At 45.9% G+C, this 11,212-nt stretch overlaps 1 protein-coding gene across 1 annotated transcript; it reads right to left on the minus strand.

The window, feature by feature from the left end:
- Window positions 1–1,177: 1,177 nt before the first annotated feature.
- Window positions 1,178–10,987, minus strand: LOC129851239 (synaptogyrin-2-like). Its single transcript, XM_055917650.1, has 5 exons — window positions 10,732–10,987; window positions 5,300–5,432; window positions 4,222–4,326; window positions 3,805–3,941; window positions 1,178–3,230 (listed from the first exon to the last, which is right to left on the minus strand). The coding sequence occupies exons 1-5, from the start codon at window positions 10,849–10,851 to the stop codon at window positions 2,979–2,981; spliced, it is 747 nt and encodes a 248-aa protein (XP_055773625.1). The 5' UTR covers window positions 10,852–10,987; the 3' UTR covers window positions 1,178–2,978.
- Window positions 10,988–11,212: the final 225 nt, after the last annotated feature.

The raw sequence follows: 11,212 nt of genomic DNA on the forward strand, positions 1-11,212 counted from the left end.
TCACTCATATTTAATAAATACACCACTGTGTCCCAAATGGCACCCTAATCCCTATGTAGTGCACAACGTTAGACTAGGGCCCGTACAGTGTAGTGCTCTATATAGGGAATAGGGTGCCATTTTGGACACAGTCAGTGAGGTCTTCCCTTTGGCCAAGTGGACTCCTATGATGTGTTTATATACAACTTATCTATGTGTGTGTCTATATTTACCTACACACATCTATATGTGAATATGTACATCTATGCTTGTCTATGGTGGACTCAAGGTCACCATGGTGTCAACATTACATACAGTACGTCTAAGGCACCGTCAACAAAGTATACCAGGGTTCTTGTTAAGGAGAAGTGCATAACATGTCCATAGAAGCCATTCTTCAATGGATTCTACTGTTTTCAGTCTTGTCCTTTAAAACGCCAATCAGCAGTTGAAACAATAACAAATCGTCTCTCCACCCGTTTCAGTAAAAAGCTGAGGGATAGGGCTGAAACTCATAGAGTTATGTATACGAGGACTGACCATCCATGATATCAGAATTATAGTTAACCATCTTGAGGCTAAATAGTGTTTGTTTACATTTACTTTGTTCACAAACATGGGAGTAAATGATGGGGTACAGCAATTGAACTAACCTCATGAGGCATTTATAAAGTTCTATTCTTCAAGAATCAATTGGTACATATCATTAATACAACCAAAAATGTATCTGCAGACTGCCACTTTAAAGAAGCAATTGATGAAATCCCAAGTATTGTATTGTTATCAAGTGCTTAAGTTAGTCCTGTATGATTTACATTTAAAGTCAGTCAGATGATTTGAAGTAGTAATCTATGAAGTGCCAAAGCACACTTGGACCTTGGTGGACCGGAGCTATACAGCCACAGCTCTTGATCGTGTTCATTAGTGCACACCACAGCAAAACTTTTTGCAATGGAAAAACAAACTAAGCATTTGCCCGATGAAAACCTTCCAACTGTTTTACTTGTTTTGAAAGCAGGAACTCCCCTCAATGTTCTCTGAACATCTAATGACACTAGGACCAAGAAAATGTATTTAAAATAGCTTCTGAAGTTTGGTAATTGTGTGTTTGTTAATGTTCATATGTAGCCGGTTTCTCTTCCATTTGGTGCCTAATGAACATGACCCAGCTGCTGCACTGAGGTTCCTGAAGTCAGTCTTGGCAGTAAGAGGATTTATTCATGAATTACTATACTTTTACCTTTAGTAGTACAAAGCAGGGAGTGGTCTCAGACTCAGAAAGACTGATAGGAAACCCACAAAGTAATACAAACCATAGATGGCTTTATGTAGCGGCAGTGGAAGACTTATGTTCCGATTCTCCACCCTTTTCCAGTGCACATGGTTCTAAAAGCACTGGTGTAAGGATTGGCTGGAGGGAGTTTCCACCATTGTCAAAGCCACAGGGGAAAAAGTAGGCCAGTGCAGTGCACACTTTGGGAGAAGATTGGAGAATTGGGACTCAAATTTATCTCCTGGTTACAGCCGGGTTTCAACCCCTCCAGTTGCTATAGTTTTTGTGGACAGTAGACATATAAAAGATGACTGAAAACTCAATACATAATGACTAGATAGGAACATGCATATTACACAGATCAGTTGAGCAAACAAGCCTTGTGTTTTCAACGTGTGATTTAATGAGCGCTTTAATGTGTTTTTTTCTTTAGGCTTTTTATGGCTTTACCTTGACTGTTATCAGATAGACAGGATTTAAGAGTTATGAAAAAGGACTTGTATGTGTATCCTAAATGACACCCTATATATAGTGCACTACTTTTGACCAGAGCCTTATGGGTCTTGATCAAAAGTAGTGCACTATAAAGGGAATTGGGTGCCATTTGGGACAACAAAAGTCTGTCTACGGCTCCTGAAGTGGGACAAAAGCCCAGCAGTTTATACATAGGACATTAATAATAAGGCTTTCTTGGGCATTTGGCTTATGCTGTAGAATTCAGTAGTCTCACGATACACTGGTCAATTAAATAAACACACTTTTTTGACATTGAATAAAACACTGTGCTTGCGTGTCATCAAGATAATTGTGCTAAATTGAAAACAAAAAGATAAAATGTTTTTAAAAAACACACTACAGCCATTCAAAGAATTGGCGGTTCAACTATGAATATCTAGTATGTACAGACACCAGAGGAGGCTGGTGGGAGGAAGCTATAGGAGGACCGGCTCACTAACGGCTGGAATGAAATAAATGGAACCGAGTCAAACATGTGGTTTCCATATTTGATACCGTTCCATTTATTCCATTCCAGCCATTACAATGAGCAGGTCTTCCTATAGCTTCCCCCCACCAGCCTCCTCTGACAGATACACATTCTCCTTCCTTCTGGAACACAGAAGCAGGGGACTAGAGTTCTGAACAGAGAGGGGGAGACAAGCACACTGATTAGCTAAAGCAAGCACTTGCCCCTCCCACGAGAGCTCTCATCGGCCGTTTTTCGCATATCCCAAATCATGTGACCTCCAGTCTCCCGTGTCACGTGACCAGGCTCTGACTTTTGCCCCTGCCCCTCAGCTGCACCCCTGTCTCAGGGTAGAAGTCTCCCTTTAACCACATCATCCACTGAATTAGTAGTAAGCAGACCTGTGTTCAAACACTATTTAAAACCATTATCGGTCTGTGCTTTCATCCAGTTTCCCTGTTGCAAATTAAACCAATGTAAAAGTTGACAGAGTGCAAACTCCACCCACCTTGCACTCCAGACAGACAAAAGCAAAACAAATATTTCAAATAGTATTTGAACCCAGGTCTGGTGATAAGGAGCTTCCACTCTTCCTTTCTCCATAATTCTATCCCAGTAATAGTTCGGTGAAATTGCCCCTTGGCCTAGACACTGATCTTGGGTCAGATCTTGCATTTCCCCCACTAATGGTTAAGGTTAGGAATGGGGGAAGTGAAGCTGATCCTAGATCTGCACCTAGGGGAAACTTCACCGCGGAGCCCCTCAGTAGTTGGGGGGTTGGTAGTCCCCCTGGGGTTGGGTGGTGGTGATGGTGCTGGGGGTGAAGGGGGGTTGTTGGAAGTCGTCTGGCGCGCTGGAAGGGTACGGGGAGTAGGTGGTGGGGGTGTAGGCCGAGGGGGCGTAGGTCGGAGGGTAAGGGGTGTGCTGCTCCGGCGGAGGCTCAGCGTAGATGCTCTGGGTGACATCGGCAACACCACGGCGATATCTCCCCAAAGCGAAGTAGGTTAGGATTCCCTGTTGTAGACACAAAGAGGGGTCAATTAATAAATCAATTCATGAAATAATAAGTCAGTCAGTGTGGTGAAGGTATGACCAGGCCATAGTGTAGCTGTAGTAAAGGAGAGGCAGTAAGGCGGCTGTAGCTGTAGTAAAGGAGAGGCAGTAAGGCAGCTGTAGCTGTAGTAAAGGAGAGGCAGTAAGGCAGCTGTAGCTGTAGTAAAGGAGAGGCAGCTGTAGCTGTAGTAAAGGAGAGGCAGCTGTAGCTGTAGTAAAGGAGAGGCAGCTGTAGCTGTAGTAAAGGAGAGGCAGCTGTAGCTGTAGTAAAGGAGAGGCAGTAAGGCAGCTGTAGTAAAGGAGAGGCAGTAAGGCAGCTGTAGCTGTAGTAAAGGAGAGGCAGCTGTAGCTGTAGTAAAGGAGAGGCAGCTGTAGCTGTAGTAAAGGAGAGGCAGCTGTAGCTGTAGTAAAGGAGAGGCAGCTGTAGCTGTAGTAAAGGAGAGGCAGCTGTAGCTGTAGTAAAGGAGAGGCAGTAAGGCAGCTGTAGCTGTAGTAAAGGTGAGGCAGCTGTAGCTGTAGTGACAGTCCTCCTCACCCAGGTGGCAATAGAGAAGAAAGAGAAGGCGATGGTGGCGCGGGCGGCGTCCTGGGGGAATCCACTGACATCAAGCGTACGACTCCATTGGCTAGCCAGGAGGCAGAAACACACGAACCACAGGAACGTCCACACACCTGATACAAACAGACAAGAAACAAGGAATATACTTATTTACACTACAACTACCTACAGGGTCACGTTCATTAGGGAACACAACTGAAAATGTTATGAAACCTTTAATCAATGAAAAAATATATATAAGCGTTTCTTATTGTACGTTCCAGGCAGTCCCTCCCCGTTTCAGTCCGTTTTCTTCCATGTGGTGCTATGATGAACAAGACCCAGGTGCCTGGAAGCTCTTTCCTCACACCACAACCCTAGGTTCACACACACCTCCCCTTACCCCCTCCTCACCTGAGAATCCCAGGTCGGCCATGACAGCGTACTTCCTCTCCTTTGCGTTGCTCATCAGCGGCATGTAGGCGTCCAATAAGAGAAAGAAAAAACAGGCCAGGAAGGCTAGAGAAATAAAGAGATACTTTATAAATATATATATTTTAACACTTTATTGAGACTGTAAGGAAATGAGGTGGGGAGTCAGGCAAGTTGGAGAAACAGTAAGAAGGACGCAGGGTTTGAACCCCAGTCTCCTGCGGGGAGTCGTATTATGAGACAAAGACTGAACCCCAGTCTCCTGCGGGAGTCGTATTATGAGACAAGGAATCAACCCGTCTCCTGCAGGGAGTCGTACTATGAGACAAAGACTGAACCCCAGTCTCCTGCGGGGAGTCGTATTATGAGCCAAGGAATCAACCCCAGTCTCCTGCGGGGAGTCGTATTATGAGCCAAGGAATCAACCCCAGTCTCCTGCGGGGAGTCGTATTATGAGCCAAGGAATCAACCCCAGTCTCCTGCGGGGAGTCGTATTATGAGACAAGGAATCAACCCCAGTCTCCTGAGGGGAGTCGTATTATGAGACAAGGAATCAACCCGTCTCCTGCGGGGAGTCGTATTATGAGACAAGGAATCAACCCGTCTCCTGCGGGGAGTCGTATTATGAGACAAGGAATCAACCCCAGTCTCCTGCGGGGAGTCGTATTATGAGACAAGGAATCAACCCCAGTCTCCTGAGGGGAGTCGTTTTATGAGATGTTACCACTACACCATAGCTCTGCATAAAGAGATACCTTCTATTGTCGATTGTCACAGAGACACAAACAATTATTTTTCTGTTATCTGAACCCAGGGCACAACGGCGGGAGATGCCATCTCTGATCCTGTTTGCTGCCCGGCCCCGACCAGATTTTTCCCACTCAAGGGTGGTTTCCCCTAGGTACAGATCTAGGATCAGCTTCCCCTCCCCAATCCTAACTATTAGTGGGGGAAATGCTTAACTGTCCCAAGATCCGCATTGGGGCAACTTCACCCAACACCATTTTCTCAGTCAGCCCTGGGATTAGAACCTGTAACCCAGAACCACTAGACTACTTACCTATGATACCGATGCCCACAGCGTAGTGACACGCCGAGTCATTCTGGTTGAAGACGCAATGCGCGTAGGGGCTGTGCGGATTGTTGACAAATCCCTCCGCCGTGATGCAGGAGAAGACCACGATGGAAAAAATCTAAGAAGGGGAAGAGAGGAACGTTTCAATTTGACTGTTTTGACTGTGATCTGCATGTTTATTTATCCATCTAGTCGTCTATCAACGACGGGGCCTTATTTCTCCATCCCTCAACGACGGGGCCTTGTTTCTCCATCCCTCAACGACGGGGCCTTGTTTCTCCATCCCTCAACGACGGGGCCTTGTTTCTCCATCCCTCAACGACGGGGCCTTGTTTCTCCATCCCTCAACGACGGGGCCTTGTTTCTCCATCCCTCAACGACGGGGCCTTGTTTCTCCATCCCTCAACGACGGGGCCTTGTTTCTCCATCCCTCAACGACGGGGCCTTGTTTCTCCATCCCTCAACGACGGGGCCTTGTTTCTCCATCCAGCCATCCCTCAACGACGGGGCCTTGTTTCTCCATCCCTCAACGACGGGGCCTTGTTTCTCCATCCCTCAACGACGGGGCCTTGTTTCTCCATCCAGCCATCTATCAACGACGGGGCCTTATTTCTCCATCCAGTCATCTATCAACGACGGGGCCTTATTTCTCCGTCCAGTCATCTATTAACGACGGGGCCTTATTTCTCCATCCAGTCATCTATCAACGACAGGGCCTTATTTCTCCATCCAGTCATCTATTAACGACGGGGCCTTATTTCTCCATCCAGTCATCTATCAACGACGGGGCCTTATTTCTCCGTCCAGTCATCTATTAACGACGGGGCCTTATTTCTCCATCCAGTCATCTATCAACGATGGGGCCAGTAGAAACATACAATGAGAGGTCTTCTGGAAGATATTCTAACAGGCGACGCCATCCACTTATGCTCTCCCTTTTTCTATTCCAACGACTGTGAAAACAGAAAAACTAGGGCCTGATGCCAACACCAGGGGCGTGTTCATTAGGACAACAGAAAACCTTTTACAACTGAAAACAAAAATGAACACTTCTTATTGGACAAGTCCAGGAAGTCCCTCCCTGTTTTAGTCTAGTTTCTCTCTCCATTTGGTGCCTAATGAACCGGACCCAGGCCTCTGTAGTCAGTTCAGTTCCAGTCTCTGTCTTGTTACTGGTCCACCACCGTCATGTGACCCAGCAGCACTGACATACTTGTGACCAGAGATGCCAACAATTCCCTCTTCAAGTATTAGTGAGACAGAGAGAGAGAGAGAGAGAGAGAGAAATGTGTGTTTCCTTTGAGAATGCGATGGAAAAGAGAGAGACAAAATAGTTTTTCTTTCCAGTGAAAGAAAGACAACGGGAGAGAATGGTACAGATAGTTACTGGGGAGTTCCAAAAAGAGAGAACTGAAAAGTGAGAGAAACAGAGATCAAAGCCAGAGAGACAGAAATAATTCAACAACAGCAGAGAGAGTCTGCTGACTGAGGGAAGAGAGAGAGAATTCAACAACAGCAGAGAGAGTCTGCTGACTGAGGGAAGAGAGAGAGAATTCAACAACAGCAGAGAGTCTGCTGACTGAGGGAAGAGAGAGAGAATTCAACAACAGCAGAGAGAGTCTGCTGACTGAGGGAAGAGAGAGAGAATTCAACAACAGCAGAGAGAGAGAATGCTGACTGAGGGAAGAGAGAGAGAATTCAACAAAAGCAGAGAGAGTCTGCTGACTGAGGGAAGAGAGATAATTCAACAACAGCAGAGAGAGAGTCTGCTGACTGAGGGAAGAGAGATAATTCAACAACAGCAGAGAGAGAATGCTGACTGAGGGAAGAGAGAGAATTCAACAACAGCAGAGAGAGAGTCTGCTGACTGAGGGAAGAGAGAGAATTCAACAACAGCAGAGAGAGAGTCTGCTGACTGAGGGAAGAGAGAGAATTCAACAACAGCAGAGAGAGAGTCTACTGACTGAGGGAAGAGAGAGAATTCAACAGCAGCAGAGAGAGTCTGCTGACTGAGGGAAGAGAGAGAATTCAACAACAGCAGAGAGAGAGTCTGCTGACTGAGGGAAGAGAGAGAATTCAACAACAGCAGAGAGAGAATGCTGACTGAGGGAAGAGAGAGAATTCAACAACAGCAGAGAGAGAATGCTGACTGAGGGAAGAGAGAGAATTCAACAACAGCAGAGAGAGAGTCTGCTGACTGAGGGAAGAGAGAGAATTCAACAACAGCAGAGAGAGAGTCTGCTGACTGAGGGAAGAGAGAGAATTCAACAACAGCAGAGAGAGAGTCTACTGACTGAGGGAAGAGAGAGAATTCAACAGCAGCAGAGAGAGTCTGCTGACTGAGGGAAGAGAGAGAATTCAACAACAGCAGAGAGAGAGTCTGCTGACTGAGGGAAGAGAGAGAATTCAACAACAGCAGAGAGAGAATGCTGACTGAGGGAAGAGAGAGAATTCAACAACAGCAGAGAGAGAATGCTGACTGAGGGAAGAGAGAGAATTCAACAACAGCAGAGAGAGAATGCTGACTGAGGGAAGAGAGAGAGAATTCAACAACAGCAGAGAGAGAGTCTGCTGACTGAGGGAAAGGAAGAGTGATGGAAGAGAGACAGAAACAAAGGAAACAGTGTGAGAGAGCACCAACAGATGATAACCCACATGTTATTTCCTTACGCCATGTCATACAACAATGGTGTGTGTGTGTGTGTGTGTGTGTGTGTGTGTGTGTGTGTGTGTGTGTGTGTGTGTGTGTGTGTGTGTGTGTGTGTGTGTGTGTGTGTGTGTGTGTGTGTGTGTGTGTGTGTCTATGCAATGACGAGTGTGTGTTCCGCTGGATATGAGAGGGTCCTTGGAAGACACTGCTAGAGAGAGCACTGGAGGGAGGGGGGCTAGATGGGGTTACCTCCCATCTGCCCCTTTCTGCTCCCACCGTTAGGGAGCAGGGAGGAGAAGTGGTTGTGTCGACAGACAGCACATTCTGTCCAGACCTAGGTAGTGTCCCAAATGGCTACCTATCCACTACATAGGGCACTTCTTTTGACCAGAGCTCCATGGGCCCTGATCAAAAGTAGTGCACTATATAGGTAATAGGATGCCATTTGAGTCACAGACCCTACTGTGTTACACTGTTTACATGTTGGTACGCTACACTGCTCAAGCTTATAGACCAACTAGACTGACAATTTACACTGTGTGGCTCTAGTGTTATCTGTTAAGTGTATGTCTCTGTATGGAGGAGACTGTTTGAGCAACAGACATCTTGGTGGTATGTAGCTAGCTACAAGACCTGAGGTTAGATATTACTGAACAGGGCCTAGGGGCATCTGGTCTTGGTCAGATATTACTGAACAGGGCCTAGGGGCATCTGGTCTTGGTCAGATATTACTGAACAGGGCCTAGGGGCATCTGGTCTTGGTCAGATATTATTGAACAGGGCCTAGGGGCATCTGGTCTTGGTCAGATATTATTGAACAGGGCCTAGGGGCATCTGGTCTTGGTCAGATATTATTGAACAGGGCCTAGGGGCATCTGGTCTTGGTCAGATATTATTGAACAGGGCCTAGGGGCATCTGGTCTTGGTCAGATATTATTGAACAGGGCCTAGGGGCATCTGGTCTTGGTCAGATATTATTTAACAGGGCCTAGGGGCATCTGGTCTTGGTCAGATATTATTTAACAGGGCCTAGGGGCATCTGGTCTTGGTCAGATATTATTTAACAGGGCCTAGGGGCATCTGGTCTTGGTCAGATATTATTGAACAGGGCCTAGGGGCATCTGGTCTTGGTCAGATATTATTTAACAGGGCCTAGGGGCATCTGGTCTTGGTCAGATATTATTGAACAGGGCCTAGGGGCATCTGGTCTTGGTCAGATATTATTGAACAGGGCCTAGGGGCATCTGGTCTTGGTCAGATATTATTGAACAGGGCCTAGGGGCATCTGGTCTTGGTCAGATATTATTTAACAGGGCCTAGGGGCATCTGGTCTTGGTCAGATATTATTGAACAGGGCCTAGGGGCATCTGGTCTTGGTCAGATATTATTTAACAGGGCCTAGGGGCATCTGGTCTTGGTCAGATATTATTGAACAGGGCCTAGGGGCATCTGGTCTTGGTCAGATATTATTGAACAGGGCCTAGGGGCATCTGGTCTTGGTCAGATATTATTGAACAGGGCCTAGGGGCATCTGGTCTTGGTCAGATATTATTGAACAGGGCCTAGGGGCATCTGAAAAGTAGATGTCGATGCGCGCACATGCAACACACAGCCACACAACATTTTTTGGAGTTCCTCAAACCTAATGGACCAATCAAACCAGGAAGATCCCTAAAATTACAATCTCTACCACTAGTCATATCAGACCACAGACTGACTGGGCCTCTCTCTCTCTCTTCCTCTTTGGAAAGTCCCTCTCGCTGCCTTCTGGTGGATCAACATGACATTACAACATGGCTGTTGACCAACCAAAATGGGCTGGCAGTGTGTGCTGCTACCACTCACTTTTATATGACACGTATTTTGCTATTTCAAAGAATAGGCCTAATGTCGAGGGAAAACGACTTTTCTTAGAGTTTAATTTGTGTGCGTGATTGTCATTATTGGACAAACAGGCCCTGGTATCTCAGAAGGCAGACGTGTCTATGTGTTTAGGCTACTTTAGGCTGTTGTCCCATTACTTCCTTTGTCCTATAACCTCACCTGTATCAGACAATGGAAACAATGTTCACTAAGTTTCACTTCAGCTAGCCTAGTTCAAGCTGTGTGAATCCTTTAAATCTCATATATACTTCTGCGTCGTGTTTCTAAACAACAGCAGCAGCTGCTGCCACAGGCATCACATGGGGGTTAGTTCCCCTCGGTCTGTGTGGGTGTGTTGGTAACATCTTCAATACATTGTCAGTCCATATGCATGATATTACACAATGAAGCTCCATGTAAGCCTAGTTGGAAGTGTAGCCTAGGCATATAGCTAGGCCGAATCAATTTATCATGACAAAAATGCAATGAATTGGAAATGACTCCCGCCCCCACCCATTATCGCTTCAATAGTATCCTGATTGTTGTTGTCAATACGGTTGGCAACAGTCGCACGTCCGCAGCTGTACTTTGCAGTGTCGTGACATCAGCTGTAACATTATACATCTATCAAGAGGAATACGAGTCGACAATAACACATTGGCTAATAAGCAATTAAAGGGCTGTCTGTGGTAAAAATATATATTCGGGATGATCAGATCAACAATTAACACAAACGGCATAGTTCGCTCAGTTGCGTTTGAAATTATACAAAGACAAAGTGACAGGTAACGTTACTTAGACAATGTGTTAACGTTAATCCTCTGTGCTCAACTTCCTTGAAACATTTTAGTCAATAAGTAATTAAAGTTATTACTCTCTGTGTTCCTTGCCTTGTCAAACTCACCCAACTCAAGAAGCGCACGATAGTGTGCGGTTGTTTAGCAAACTTCAGAAAGTCGAAGCTACCGCCTGCGAGCGAAGCTCCGTACGCACTGGCGCCACCAACTTCCCCGGTCTCCTCCATTTCTGTCGCTCAAGTTCAGCACAAGTCACAAGACAAGCAACCGTTGATTTAGCCACGAATCTTCCGTGTAACACAGATAGCGAGACTACCAACCGCCTTCTTGTTTTTTCGCCACCGAGTTTCCTGAAAGTAAAATAACGCCTACACCTACGTACGTAGCGTGCTATCTCCCAAGGGGCCGTCGTGAAAATGTAATTTCACACAAAAGTGAACAATATTGATACGATGTGGCTCACTTGGTCATAAACATGATCATATGGATCTCTTTGTGAAAACGTAGCAGACAGAAGTCATAATTGGCTATCCACTTTTATTCGCCAAAAATATTTTTAATTTGTCTGTCTTGTAACAATGGACATCT

Source organism: Salvelinus fontinalis, chromosome 3 (assembly GCF_029448725.1).
Source record: "Salvelinus fontinalis isolate EN_2023a chromosome 3, ASM2944872v1, whole genome shotgun sequence".
Classification (NCBI taxonomy): domain Eukaryota; kingdom Metazoa; phylum Chordata; class Actinopteri; order Salmoniformes; family Salmonidae; genus Salvelinus; species Salvelinus fontinalis.